This window comes from Mus pahari, chromosome 3 (genome assembly GCF_900095145.1).
Source record: "Mus pahari chromosome 3, PAHARI_EIJ_v1.1, whole genome shotgun sequence".
Classification (NCBI taxonomy): Eukaryota; Metazoa; Chordata; class Mammalia; order Rodentia; family Muridae; genus Mus; species Mus pahari.
The window spans coordinates 111,139,082-111,154,806 of NC_034592.1; the positions used below are offsets into that span (position 1 = coordinate 111,139,082).

The 15,725-nt window shown below is 44.8% G+C and overlaps 1 protein-coding gene across 1 annotated transcript in view; it reads left to right on the forward strand.

The window, feature by feature from the left end:
• Acoxl (acyl-CoA oxidase like) overlaps positions 1-15,725 on the forward strand; it is a 275,388-nt gene that overhangs the window by 109,654 nt on the left and 150,009 nt on the right. The window contains exons 10-11 of the mRNA XM_021192778.1: positions 7,613-7,729; positions 13,898-14,051. Coding sequence (XP_021048437.1) covers positions 7,613-7,729; positions 13,898-14,051 — 271 coding nt within the window. The remainder of the gene's footprint in view (positions 1-7,612; positions 7,730-13,897; positions 14,052-15,725) is intronic.

Below are 15,725 nucleotides of genomic sequence, written 5' to 3' on the forward strand. Positions count from 1 at the left end.
TTAGGGACAGTCCCTGCTCCAGTTGTTGACCTACGTGAAGACCAAGCTGCCCATCTGCTACATATATGCTGGGGTAGAGGGGCTAGGTTCAGCCCATGCTTGGGTCAGTCTCCAGGAGGCCCCAAGGGTCCAGGTTAGTTGACTCTGTTGGTCTTCCTGTGGAGTCCCTATCCTCTTTGGGTCCCTCAATCCTACTCCTAACTCTTCCACAAGTCTCCCTGACCTCCATCTAATGTTTAGCTTTGGGTCTCTGTATCTGTTTCCATGGGCTGCAGAGTGGAGCCTCTCAGAGGACAGTTATACTAGGCTCCTGTCTGCAAGCATTTAATATTAGGTATCCTTAATAGTATCAGGAACCAGTTCTTGCCCATGGAATGTGTCTCAATTTGGGCCAGTCATTGGTTAGTCATTCCCTCACTCTCCATTTCATTCTTTTCCCTCCATATCTTGTAGGCAGGACACATATTGGGTGGAAGGTTTATGGATGGGTTCCTGTCTTTATCTCTCTGCTGGAAATTCTGACCAGCTGTACCCAGTGACCACTTCAGGCACCGTATCCCACACTTCTAGGAGTGTCATCTAGAGTCACCCATCCTTCCTGGGGCCTCCCTGGAAGGGTTTATTTTAGCTCACAGTCCAAGTGCTGGCCTAGCTTAAGGAAGCTGGTTACACTGTTTCTGCAGTATTGGAAGCAGAGAGTGGTAAATACTTCTCTATCTTTCTCTTTTCTGTGCCCATGGAATGGTGCTGCCCACATTTGGGGTGCCCACCTCAGCAAACCTGATCTAGATAATCCCTCACAGATGTGCCCAGCAGCTTGACTCCCAGGAGATCCTGCCAAGCTGATAAACACTATTACCCACCACCCTGATCTAGCATCCAGAATGTTCCCAAGGTCTTCATCAGACCACCCTGCCATGGTTGCCTTCATGTCTTCATTTGAAAAACCTATTCATTCAATATTGTATATCTGCTGTGAAGGTTCCTTCAATATTATGCTGTGCCAAAATAAACACTTGCATGGAGAAACAGTAATTTCTATAGAATACTATTTAAAATTGTGTGATTATTATTATTATTATTATTATTATTATTATTATTATTATTAATTTTTTTTTCGAGACAGGGTTCCTCTGTATAGCTCTGGCTGTCCTGGAACTCACTCTCTAGACAGGCTGGCTTTGAACTCAGAAATTTGTCTGTCTCTGCCTCCCAAGTGCTGGGATTAAAAGCGTGTGCTACCACTGCCCGGCTGTGGTTATCATTTTTTTATTAGATATTTTCATCATTTACGTTTCAAATGCTATCCCCAAAGCCCCATATACCCCTGCCTCCCCCTGACCTGCTCCCCAACCCACCCACTCCTGCTTCCCGACCCTGGCATTCCTCTGTACTGGGGCATATGATCTTTGCAAGAGCAAGGGCCTCTCTTCCCATTGATGGCTGACTAGGCCATCCTCTGCTACATATGCAACTAGAGACACAACTCTGGGGGGGGGGTGGCGGTGTACTCATTAGTTCATATTGTTGTTCCTCCTATAGGGTTGCAGACCCCTTTAGCTCCTTGGGTACTCTCTCTAGCTCCTTCATTAGGGTCCCTCTGTTCCAGCCAATAGAAAACTGTGAGCATCCACTTCTGTATTTGCCAGGCACTGGTATAGCCTCACAAGGGATAGCTATATCAGGGTCCTGTCTGCAAAATCTTTTTGGCATATGCAATAGTGTCTGGGTTTGGTGGTTTTATATGGGATGGATCCTCAGATGGGGCAGTCTCTGGGTGGTCCTTCCTTCCATCTCAGCTCCAAACTTTGTCTCTGTAACTCCTTCCATGGGTATTTTGTTCCCCATTCTAAGAAGGAGCAAAGTATCCACACTTTGGTTTTCCTTCTTCCTGAGTTTCATGTGTTTTGCAAATTGTATCTTGGATAGTTTAATTTTCTGGGCTAATATCCACTTATCAGTGAGTGCATATCATATGTGATCTTTTGTGATTTTGTTACCTCACTCAGAATAATATCCTCCAGAGGCATCCATTTGCCTAAAATTTTCATGAATTCATTGTTTTTAATAGCTAAGTAGTACTCCATTGTGTAAATGTACCACATTTTCTGTATCCATTATTCTGTATCCATTATTCTGAGGGAACATAGGGAACATATTCTGCTATGAACATAGTGGAGTATGTGTCCTTATTACAAGTTGGAACATCTTCTGGGTATATGCCCAGGAGAGGAATTTCTGGATCTTCCAGTAGTACTATATCCAATTTTCTGAGGAACCACCAGACTGATTTCCAGAGTGGTTGTACCAGCTTGCAATCCCACCAACAATGGAGGAGTGTTTCTCTTTCTCCACATCCTCACCAGCATCTACTGTCACCTGAATTTTTGATCTTAGCCATTCTGACTGGTATGAGGTGGAATCTCAGGGTTGTTTTGATTTGCATTTCTCTGATGATTAAGGATGTTGAAGCACCTGAAAAAAATGTGGTTATCATTTTTAATCAAGATAGAAAATGTATTATTATTGATGATTTTCTTTTTTAAAAAATATTTATTTATTTTATGTATAAGAGTACACTGTAGCTGGAGAGATGGCTGTGAGCCACCATGTGGTTGCTGGAATTTGAACTCAGTACCTTCAGAAGAGCAGTCAGTACTCTTAGCCGCTGAGCCATTTCTTTAGCCCCTATTGATGATTTTCTTTGTGGTCTCTGTGTGAGTAAAATTCTCTGAAATGGTATTTTGGAAATCCTTGCTGAAATACTGGTGATTGACAGGGACAGAAGGCTGGGCTGACCTCCTTGGGTCTTCTCTGTGGTCTGGGCTATGAGCTCTGTGTCTGGGACTTGACCTTGAACATTGTAGATTCCCAGAACCTACTTTGTGGATGGCAAAGGTCAGACATAGCTGTGTCCCAGAGGAGTGGTCTGTATATAGCCATGCAAGTGTTGATTAAATTTTGGCTTCAATAATTATAAATGCAACTATAACATAATTATAAAAATTAAAACTAAAACTCAAGGGGGCTGGTGAGATGGCTCAGTGGGTAAGAGCACCTGACTGCTCTCCCGAAGGTCCGGAGTTCAAATCCCAGCAACCACATGGTGGCTCATAACCATCCGTAACAAGATCTGACTCCCTCTTCTAGAGTGTCTGAAGACAGCTACAGTGTACTTACATATGATAAATAAATAAATCTTTAAAAAAAAAAAACAAAAAACTAAAACTCAAGAGAGTGGGGGCAAATCGAACATTTTAGGCAACTACATGAGACCATTTATGCTGCTGTGACAAAGCACAATTGGCTTAAACAGCAGACACTTACGTCTTGTGGTTCTGGAGGCTGCAACGCCATGTTCCAAGAACCAGATTTGGTGTATGTGTGGTTTGTCTCCCTGACCTGTCTTTGTGAGTGCCCTCACCTGACCTTCCTCCAACACATGGAGCTGAGGGAGTGTTTAGTGGGTAAATCAGATTATCACTCCACCCTTATGACTTCATTTAACCTTAATTACTTCCTAAAAGCCCTATCTCTGAATAGCGACTGGGGAATTAGGGCTTCAATGTATGAATTTTGTGGGGACACAATTTTGTCCGTAGTGATAACCTAACATTATGATGACAGCATTATTGGAAATTTGATTTTTTTTTTCCTTTCTGTTTTTGGTCTCATTATGACCCAGCAGAAGCTGAGAGGTCGCCTCGCACGCTGTTCAACCTCTCATTTGAAACCACACCCTACTGTGGTTGGTTAAAGATGATATGGGAGAAAGAGCATGGGCCAAGGGTGGAGATGATGGTGTTCCAGCGACAACCATGTGGAGTGGTCAAACTGCCTAGGGAAGCCTGCTCACTCTGCTGTAGCAGCCGCTCCTGTGTGTGCCTGGTTTCCTTTGTCTCATCCCCTCCCACCTGCGTGACACGGCCAGATTGTCACTCCTAGATGCCTTATGCACTAAAATGATCAGGGTACCTTTCTTTTTATTACAAATGAAAATATACTGAAATAGAAGATTATGTTGAAGAAAGTCTGTGTCAAACATGAAAACTTGGTGGTTTGAATGTGCTTGGCCAGGGAGTGGCACTATTAGGGGGTGTGGCCTTGTTGGAGTAAGCATGGCCTTGTAGGAGGAAGTGTATCACTTTGGGGGTGGGCTTTGAGACCCTCCTCCTAGCCACTTGGGAGACAGTCTTCTCCTATCTGCCTTGGATCAAGATCTAGAGCTCTCAGCTCCTCCATTCCCAAGCCTGCCTGGATGCTGTCTGTCATGCTTCCACCTTGACTGAATCGCTGAACCTGTAAGCGGCTCCAATTAAATGCTGTCATTTATAAGAGTTGCTTTGGTCGTGGTGTCTGTTCACAGCAGTAAAACCCTAAGACAGAAGCTGGTGCCAGGGCCTGGGGTATTGTTGTGATAGGCTCGACCACAGTTTTGATTGGAAGAATGTGGATTTGGGAACTTCAGATTTCAAAACCAGTGGGTTGCTTTCAGCGGGGCATAATGGGCCACCCTAGTAGGGATATGGAAGACTTTGTTGCTGAGAGTGATTTGAACTGAACAGACCTGGTTGAAGAGGTTTCAGTGGAGAAGAATTTTAGTGTGTGGCCTAGAGACTGTCTCCGTGGTGTTTTGGGGACGAGTGTGGCTGCCGTTTGCCCTTGTCTGTCTGCAGAGTCTCCCTGAGGCTGAGGTAAAGAGATTTATACTAATTGCATTGACAAAGGAAGTCTCAAAAAAGCCCACAGACACTTTGTTCTCTGGTTTAGTCTTATGAGGAGCACTCTGATCAAGCATATAAACTTAAAAAGAAAAAATTTAAAATGTTTGCTCAAAGATTAAAAGGGCACCAAGAAGTGCAATGGAGCTGAATCCTATGTTTAAAGAGATAAACAGATAAAGGGAGTAGTGATCTTGGGGTAACAATTCACCCAGCTAAATTTAGGTCTAGGTGTACAAGCCTTTAACCCCAGGAAATAGAGGCGAGCAGATCTCTGAGTTCAAGACCAGCTTGGTACAGAGCAAATTCAGGGGGAATAAAGCTTAAATCCAGGGTGTACCCATTTAATCCTAGCATTTCAGAGACAGAGCCAAGTAGATCTCTGAGTTCAAGGTTACTCTACAGAGCAAGTTCCAAGACAGCCAAGCTTGGGCAGTGAAGGAAACCACTGGAAAACAGAAAGCTGGTGATAATGTAATAGAACAAGGCCATGTTCCAGTCCCAGCAAGCAGTAGAACTCGGTAGCTTTGGCCACGTGGCTCTGGCTTTAGAGTCCAGAATAGAAGGGACTACTGGGACAATTGATGCTGGTTAGTTGGAGCTAAGAAANTAGTGGTGATTAAGAAGAGACCAGCATTACTGAGGTGAAATCTTCTGGCAAGTATTTTCTAAGAGCACAAAGAAGCTGTGTTCCAGAGATAGTCAAGGTTGTACCTCATGCTGCAGCTGTACTTGGTAATGTGTAAAAGTCATCTAGGTGGCACTGATTTTGAAGGCATGAAGGGGTCATGGAGAGCAGCTGGGGCTTGGCACTGGGAGAGGCCATTGGTGAAGGTGCAACCTCAGTTGCAGTCGATAGCCCAGGACTGAAGGGGTCATGCAAAGGAGTTGAGGCTTGGCACCATGAAGGGAGTCTATGAGAGGCTATTGGTAAAGGCTAATTGAAGCAGAAGATCCCAGTGTATTGAAGATGCTAGTACCACTGGATGACCACCAAGAACAGTAGCAGCAGTAGAATGGAACCAGAGCCTAGAGTGCTACAGAGGGCAGAGCTGGAGAAGTGACCCAAACCCTTTTGAGAATCCAGAAGATTGTGTGCAGATCTCAAGACACTGGAACAAGAGGCTGTGAAGTTGAAGTTGCCTTGGAAACCCAAGGTGTTAGAGATGCCAGATACCTGATAAGGAAATCTGCCAACAGAGAGTGGAACCAGCCCAAGAGAAAGAAGTTTGATGCAGTCAGCAAAGATGAAAGGAGTTGGACATCAGACATGGAGATGCAGAGTTTGGAGTTTGCTTAGCTGCTTTTTCATCTTGCTTTGGTCCAGGATTTCCTTACCATGATGTTCTGGAATGGTAACGTATATCCTGTGATGTTGGAAGTTTGTGATCTGCTTTTTGATTTTTGATTTTATAAGGGATTATAGTTAAGTGATTGGATGAGTCTCATTGGAGACTTTGAACTTTGGATTTTTAATATTATTGAGACTGTTGTAGACTATGGGACTTTTGAGGTTAGATTAAAGGTATTTTGCATTATGCTATGGCTAGGTTTGGCCCCCATAGACTCATGTNTTTGAACAAGTCTATGAGAGCCAGGGAATGGAATGTGGTGGTTTGAATATGCTTGGCCCAGGGAGTGGCCCTATTAGAAGGTGTAGCCTTGTTGGAGTAGGTGCAGCCTTTTTGGAGTAGCTGTGGCCTTGTTGGAGGAAGTGTGTTACTGTGGGGGTGGGCTTTTAGACCCTCTTCCTAGCCATGAGGGAAACAGTCTCCTATCTGCCTTGGATGGAGATGTAGAACTCTCGACTCCTCCAGCCCCATGTGTGCCTGGATGTTGCCATGCTCTCACTTTGATGATAATGGACTGAACCTCTGAACCTGTAAGCCAGCCCCAATTACATATTTTCCTTTATAAGAGTTACCTGTTGCCTGGGTCATGGTTTTTGTTCATAACAGTAAAACTCTAAGAGTATCCTTAACTCAATAGTGTCCATAACATGTTTGCTTTGTGTGTTTGATAATGAACACTGTGTGCACACATGTATGTGTGTGTGTGTGTGTGTGTGTGTGTGTGTGCATGCATGTATGCACAACATGACAATGTCTATTTAAAACATTGTTTTTAAAAAATCAAAACTAAGCTTATGGCTGTTTAAAGATAGAATGTCACCAGTTCCAGAGTCAGGGACTAATGGGGGCAAGCTTGTGTCACCTCTGGGTTGCTTGCCATCTGTGGCTTTAGGCCACACTCTGTGGCAAGGTTTGCCCATGAGCATTGCTGCAGGGACAGTCCCACCTGTCTTCTAGATTGCTCTGAGGAAAGATGTGAGATGTATCTGCCTCTGAGTGCCCTGCAGCTGTGGGTACAAGGCACAGGATCTTCAGGATGTGGAGAATATGGTTCCATGCAGAACTGGGGGGGGGGGGGCTCGGGAGCGCTGGGAGTAATGATCCACCTGCAAATTGACAAGAGCGTGGAGGCCACCACCACCCTCCTTGTTGCAAATGTCCTTTTGAAATATGTTCTAGGCTACAGCTCCTGTCCTATTAATTATGTCACAAGCTGAATAATTAATGATCACGGGGCACTTGCAGCTATAGGGTGTCATGTAAATGCTAAGGAGTACAAATTACTCCATGCATTAGGTAGATATGGTGCCTTACACGTATTCCACAGTGGAAAGGTTAATTTTTAGGCGAGCTAAAAAATCTTTCTGTTGGGTTTTCCTCAGAAAGGTGGGCTGTCTTAAACACATTTTAGGAGACTTGGGTTTTTATAGCCTGCAGCATTTGAAATACCAATGGCTAGCTGCTACTTACATCCATGAAAATGAAGTCATCTACCACATTTTGGTAAAAGTTTTTGTTTTTGTTTTTGATTCTCTCTAGCCGAAGGCAGTTTGGGCCCAAGGACAAAGAAGAGGTGAAGATCATTGAGCACCAAATGCAGTCACTCAGGCTGATGTCTCACCTGGCCACAGCCCTGGCCCTGACCTTCACAAGCAGGTAAGATGGCTCTGGGGGTGCTTCTCCCCCAGGAAGGGGGATGGGACACAAGGCTCATTTTCTAACTATGAGCAGGAAAGGGCCTTGGTGGGGTGGGAGAACCTGATCCCAGGTTCAAGGCAAAACCCAAAACTTAACTGAGTATCCAGATGAGTGGAATCCACCAAGAATTCGTAGGTATTGCAACTACCAGGTAGGAGCTGTACTCATGGTGCGGCAGTGAAGAGCATGACTGATCTTTCAGAGGATATGAGCTTGATTCCCACCACTCACATGGCAGCTCATAACCATCATGAGCTAAGTATACTCTTAGGGTTTTACTGCTGTGAACAGGTACTGTGACCAAGGCAACTCTTATAAAGGACAACATTTAATTGGGGCTGGCTTACGGGTTTAGTCCATTCTCAACAAGGTGGGAGCATGGCAGTATCCAGGCACACATGGGGCTGGAGGAGCTGAGAGTTCTACATCTTTATCCAAGGCAGATAGAAGACTGTTTCCCACATGGCTAAGAGGAGGGTCTCAAAGCCCACTCCCACAGTGACAGACTTCCTCCAGCAAGGCCATACCTACTTCAATAAGGCCACACCTCCTAATAGTGTCACTCCCTGGGCCAAGCATATACAAACTACCACATGCCACTCTATGACCCCCATAGGCTCTTTCAAACATATGAGTCTATGGGGGCCATACTTAGCCATAGCATAATGCAAAATACCTTTAGTCCAACCTCAAAAGTCTCATAGTCTATAACATAGTCTATTGAATACCATTTGGGAGGATCTAGTACTCTCTTCTGGTCTCTTATGGTGCACAGATATGAATGTAGGCAAAACAGTAGGACACATAAAACAAACAAACAAACAAAAATGATTAAAATAAAACAGAAACAAGTAACAGATTTGAACAGTTAAAATACCTTCACCTTCTGGACAATAAAGCTCTGAAGACTAGGTCAGGGTGTGTGTACTGAGTGTCTGTCGAGGCAGAAGCAGGGTGCTGGACAGTCATGGTTATAGCAGTGTAAGTGCACATGCATGCTCGTGGAAACTACAGGCTTTGGAGCATTTTTGCTTTAGATTTATTTATTTTATGTGTATGACTGTTTTACCTAAATGTAAGTATGTGCACCACATGTATGCCTGGTAACCGAGCGGGGACTGAAGAGGGCATCTGATACACTGAAACTGGGTTACAGATATTCTGAGCCATTATATGGGTACTGGAAACAAACCTGGGTCCTCTGAAAGAGCAGCAAATGCTCTCAACTGCTGAGCCACTTCCAGAGGCCTCGCCACAGGCTTTTAATGATGCCTTTGGATGCTTCGTCTCCTAGCCCTGGGGCAGGGCAGGGTTGTGTGTTTTGTGTCACTGTCATTCCTACATCCTAAAGACAAGAAACTTCGAGGTCTGCCTAAGATCACAGAGCCCATGAGGATGTGAGCTGGGAGAGAACATCAAACTTTAGACCTTTCTTCTGTGTTCTTTTTTTTTTCTCTAATGTGCAAACTCTGCTTCTCAATGGGGTTGCTTCAGTCAGCGGCTGGGTACCTTCCAGCCCATGCTTGTTGGAAAATTTACACACTGATGAACAAGCAAGTGTTATAAGAAGATGGCCACGAGAGACCTTGCCATGTCTGATATACTACTGACCTGTGGGGTGCCAGTGTCCTTGGGCCTGCCTGGGGTCTTCTTACAACACAAGGAGGGGAGTGAAAGTCCAGGAGTCCATTTCAGGGAGTACTGAGAACGAAAAAAAAATCACTGCTTTAGTCCAAGCTACCTGAGAAAAACATAAATCACTCATGCCCAGCATCTGTTACTTAATAGTTTTGAACATTTCCTCCCAGTCCTGGGGCGTCCTAGCATGCTACTGTTGCTGTGAGAAACCAGTAACCAAAAGGGAGGAAAAAATGGGAGGAAAAGTTTCATCTGACTCACATGTCTGTATACTAATCCATCGTTGAGGTAAATCAAGGCAGAAACGATGGAGGAACACTGCTTACTGGCTTGCTCCCTTCCCCTGATTCACTCAGCTTTCATTCTTATACAACCCGGAATCACTTGCTGAGTAGTGGTGCCACTCACAGTAGGTTAGGCCCTCCTACATCAAGCATCAATCAAGAAAATGGCGGAGAGACTGGCTTACAGGCCAATTGGATGAAGGCAATCTCTCTTCCCAGCTGACTATTTTGTATCAAGCTGACAAAAACTAACCAGCATACAGGAGTAGACTATAAGCTGCTGGGCCTGCTGGGCTAGTGCTGTACCACTAAGCTATTTCTTTCTGAGTTTAGGTAAAGTAAAATGCACAAATTGTAGTGTAGAGTTTAGTGAGTCTGGCCAAATACAAACTGTTGTGTAGCAAACACTCTAAGTATAAACCATTTTCATCACCCAGGAAGTTCCCTGGGTTCCTTGAAGTTGAACCCCACTTCACCACTGTAGCTGAGACAGCATTCATTCTGATTTCTATTCCTGTAGCTTGATTTGGTTTGCTCCAGTAGAGACAGGCCACGGTTCTAGCTTTAGGATTCAAGGTGGGAAATGACAGGTGATTGACACAAATTAATACCCAATCACAGAACTGTTATTGTGTGTCAGGTGTGGTACTGTGCTGTCGAACACATCACCAATCCAGTTGCTCTGTGGGCTTCTAAATTCTTGACTGTTGCTTGTTTGTTGTGTGAGTGTGAGCACATGTATGCTGTGCATATGAGGAGGTCAGAGGTCAGCCTTGGGGCTCCCCTTCCTTCAGCTTCTAAGGAAGTAGCACATACCAGTTCATGGCAGCATGGCCAAAATTGATGCTGGCTTCTCCCCCCCCCCCCCCGCCTCCCACTTTTCATTTTCCTTCTCCACAAAGGTTATCAACCCTAGCCATGGGATTTGTCTTCCAACTTCCTTGAATGCGTGCTGCTTGTCTGTTGGCTTCAGGTTTCAAGCCTGGGAAACTTGAGGCTTGACTGGTGAGATACTCAGAGCTTTGGATTCCGCTCAAACAGGGGGGTGGGCCAGGTCTTTAGGTCTACAAGCCTGGAATCAGTAAGCAGGAGAAAGGGCTCTGCAGCCAGGGCCAACTGGCCCTGCCTCTCCTCCAGAGTCTTGTGACTTCACCGTGGAAAGGCAGGCAGCAGAAGTCAGGAGGGGTGGGGTTTTCTTGGGTTAGGTAGCCTGATCCCACAATTTGCTACTTGTGTGACTTAGAAATCTGTCTCAGTTTCTCCATATACAAAATAGTAATCGTCAGGAGTAAAAGGGCTCCGGACTTAGGAGCTTTTAGTAAAGATCGAATGGGTGAAGATTTGGATCTGCTCAGAATAAAGTCCTGGGTGCTCAGTAAATTTGAGTGCTGTGGTCATTATCCTCAAGATTCCTCAAACTTTCCTCTTTTTTATCTGAGTATTGTGTTTTATTTATTTCAGAATTATTCATAGTTATGGAGTCAACCTTATTATATATCAACTGGAGAATAGAGAAAATATGGTACACTGTCTTCAAACTTCCTCTTCCCCTATTCTGCCAATTCCCACCTCCTAATGGTTGGGTTTGCTTTCCCTGTCATCTCCACTGACCCTCCTTAGCTCGTCTCTCTTACCATCCACCTTCAACCTGTACTTCTTCAACTTTATCACCAGCAGCCTCTCGCGTGAAACAAAGTCTGAGTTCTCAATGGGACTGTCAAGTTATCTTCTGTTCTCAATGGGACTGTCAAGTTATCTTCTGTTCTCAATGGGACTGTCAAGTTATCTTCGGTTCTAGAGAAGCTAAAGCTCCTTTGCGTGGCCTTGGAATGCCTTCTCTCTGGCACACCCTGTCCTCTTGTCCGTGCCTCTCCTCTGTTGGGTCTACTACTGGACTCCCAGCTCCATCCCTGGCCTCACAGGCCTCCTACCAGGTCCCTCCCATCAGCACCTGCGGCATCCACCCTTTCCCCCCACCCCCACTCTTGCTTTCATCCTCTTAGACTAAGCTCTTCCAAGCCTGCACAGTTAATCTTGGTTGAGGACCTGACTTGTGTGAGCAGAGAAGTTGTGGGCCATTAATTTGGTGTCTTCATATCTCAAAGTGCCTGGCTCTGCATAGGTTAAATTCAACTCAGCGGATAAAGTTACCTTGTTCAGTGACATCACATTTGGCCAAGGCATTGGTTAGAGTTTTGTATTTAAACCATCCTGATAGTCTGTGAAGCATAGATTTCATGTTGTGAAGTTCAGAAGTTCCTGGCCAGGGAAGCTGAGGATGGATACCTCCCTTTGGAACCATCTAGTGAGATTTGCTATAGAAAGAAATCTCCCAGCTTAGAAAGTAACTAACAGCTTTTAAAAAATCCTATTTGTAGTGCACTAGCTCAAAAGAATGTCTGGGTCTGCTTCTTATTTACTCCTGACCAAATGGGCAGCTCAAGAAGTTTGGGCTGGGTTCCAGACCATCGGTGGAGGTAGTGCGTAGAAACAGTCATGTATGTGTCTTTCAGCTGGATTTAGTCATTCTCTAGAGAAATCTTCCCATTCCACACCTGTGAGGATACAATTCAGATAACTGCTAATGCATACTCAAGTGCTTATAGTGAACCAGCTCCCACCTTAAGATTTCTTATGCACTGACTCTTTCAACATCTTGAGATAACTCAACAGAGTAGAAGTTTATCCTCTCTCTCTCTCTCTCTCTCTCTCTCTCTCTCTCTCTCTCTCTCTCTCTCNTGTGTGTGTGTGTGTGTGTGTGTGTGTGTGTGTGTGTGTGTGTGTGTGTCAGAGGGGCACATTGGGTGACTTCTATCTCTGTCCACGTCGTTTACTTGAAACAAAGCCCCCATTAAACAAGGTGCTCACTGTTTGGGCAAGGCGGGCTGGCCCAGGGGTCTGCTGTCTTTGCCCCCAGCACTGAGGTGGCAGGCACACGTGCCCTTGCTATGTTTTACTTTTTAACATGGCTACTGGGGATTCAAACTAGGATGTCTGACCAGCAAAGCCAGGGATCTGCCTGCCTCTGCAACCAACACTAGCCAGCCGTTCCCTTGCTACATATTTACTCAAGGAAAAAGAAGCCATGAGCCTCCTTTAAGATGTATACATAAAACTTCACAGGCTTTTTTTTTCTAATCAACATTATTGGGGAATAATTTAGTATTTAAAACAAGCCTTTTAAATAGATCGATGGCTGTATATACAAGGCTGTCAAGTCACAAAACACTTTCAACAGCATTCCAAAATTACCTACACATTTCTGCAGTCTATCCCTCCCTCCAGCCCCATCCCAAGGTCATGGTGGGCATTCTCTTTGCCAGTCATTGTAGACTGACTTATAGTGGGACTGTACCGCGTGTGTTGTGTCTTCTTATTTCAGTTAGTGCTCTGATTTGAGATTCATCCTTGCTACAGCACTGATTAATCACTGCTATTCTCTCCTGGCAATTAGTATTCCATTTAAGGTATTGAATATAGTGCTCTTCAGTAGTGTATTTGCTTATTGATGAACACTTCATTTATTTCCTGTTTGGAACCATTACAGATAAAATGGCTGATCACCTAATGACTTGTCTTGCCCCTCCTCCATCTTCAAAGTCAGCAATGCCCACTTGCTTCCTAGAGCTGCATCTCCGACTCGTCCCTCCTCTTCTCTTCTCTGTCCTGTTCCCTCTTGTACACAGATACTTCTGTTCACATTAGCCCAGCTGTGTACCCCAGGTCTCTAGTCACAGCTCCCAAGTCCTTTTGCCATATGAGATGACATGCACAGAGGTAGGAATATGCCCTTCTTTGGGGATCATTACTCAACTATACAATCCATTGCAGAATTCCAGTAGAGGAGGACTTTAAATAAATGGCAAGCTTGTAAGGTATGCAAAACTTTTTGAAAATAGTGTGGACCCAGACCCTATGCATAGACAGAGAAGAAGAGAGATAAGCATGGTGCCGAGAGGGAGGAAAGTATTAGCAATGGAGTTTAGGAATTGACTAAAGAAAGGGAAACCTGGGCAGAAAGTGAAGGAGAGCCTTCGAATGGGGACAATGATGTAGTAGAGACTGGTGGATGCAGGCTTAGAGGCAGTACCAGGAGACAGTTTTGTAGGGGATCCTGAGTAATAACTGGAGCTCATGGATGCTTCTTTTTACATGGGCTTGACCCACTACTGCATCCACCACACATCTCTGCTTTGTCTTACAGGCATGCAGGCTACATCCTGGATGAAGACGTCTTCCAGGGAAGGGAGCTCACCAACAGACGCTCGCTACAGGCACTGATGGCTGGGCTGAAAGCCTACAGTACGTGGGAGACTATCAGCTGCCTACAGGACTGCCGTGAATGCACCGGAGGCATGGTGAGCTCCTAAGATGAGCAGGCCTGGCCCGTGGTCACCAGATCTGCAGGGCTGTGCTTTGTACAGTATGTGTAGGAGAGTGGGATGTGTTGAACAAAGCAAGTCTTTGAATCTTAATGACACTGTCACTGCCTCTGGGTACTTAATATTAGCCTGTGACCTGTGCTTATTGTCTTGTATGCTGTTGCAAGCCCTGATTTGGAAATGCTTGGCATGCAATAACTGATCATGAAGATCATTGGTGAATGTCATTGAACTTGAAGGTTGTGGTTGACAGGATAGGAAATGGCCACCGAAGATTCAGATGATCAAAGCTCTGCCCCAGAATTTAGTCTCATGGGTAAAACACAGGAAATGACTTTAAGACTTTTCAGCTCTGGGAAGAAGGCAGTGACAGAACATTTACAGGCTTCAGCAGTGTCTCCAGCTCCAGGTCTTAGCCTGGACATTGTGGGTGAGAAAGTGCAGTGTGAGTCTCTGGGGGTTGAGGGGGTCTCAGAGAACAGCTGTATTGTGTTGTTTGCCCTGGGATCTGTTCATCCAAGATAGGGCATAGGCAACGGACCAAAGAATTGGCTCTGCCCAAGTCCAGCTTAGTGAGCCAGTGAATGAATCTGCTGAGGTTGCCTAGAGGAGCATGGGTGCACAAAGGCATCCACATCACTGAAAAGCTCACCACTGGATTACGGATGTGTGCTAATATGCCTGGCGTTTGTGTGAGTCCTGGGATTGGAGTTCAGGTCTTCATGCTTCACAGTGTTTACTCACCAATTCATCTCCCTAGCCCCACAGTAATATTTATTCTTTACAAAATCCTTGCTAATTGTCTTGGTATATTCCTCTCTATCCCTCTTCTGCCCTCCCTGACCCACCTAATTCCCCATGTATGGGTGTCATTCTGTGAAAGTTGCATCCCTGGGGTTTCCCACACATTTTCATGCAGCCCTCTCAAAAAAAAAAAAAAAAAAAAAAAAAAAAAAAAAAAGTCTTCTTTCTCCAGCAACTTTTTTTTTTGCCTTTTACTTTCATAACTTCGAAGCAGGATCTTGTGAGTCGTGTAACTTTTGTTCACTTTCAGGGCCTGGCAAGGTTTGGAGCTTCTGAGTCTTACGAACTTTCCTTCTCCAGGAAGGAGTGCTTCAGTTTGGAGAAACATTTGCATAATAGGATGGGATCTGTATCAGGATCTCCCACCGTTCTGAGACCTGAATAGGATTCAAGAAGACTGTGTTAGATAAAGCCAGTGAGAAAGTGGACCCAACATGGTGTGTGTGTGTGTGTGTGTGTGTGTGTGTGTGTGTGTGTGCAGGTATGTGGATATGGTATTGTGGATCAGTGGCCAGGCATTGGATGTGGCAGTAATTGGAGTTCAGCCCAAATGGAAACACCATATTGATAACCCCCAGAAATGTAACATTTCAGCCACACAGTCTGAATAGGATACTTCCTGCAGCTCCCAGAGGACACTTTCTAGAAGAGATGGACAAAAATCCAAGCCCCTATCAGTCCTTTGACCTAATTTTGATGTTGAATGTGGTTGAATGTCACCTAAAGTATCTGTATTTAAAAAGAAGGAAGAAAATTTTTAGCTTTAGTAGAGAAAAGGTCAAGAGAAAGTCAAGGATGGTTCTAGACAACCGAAGGGGAAGGATGTTTTGGAAGGTTGTTCCCTGG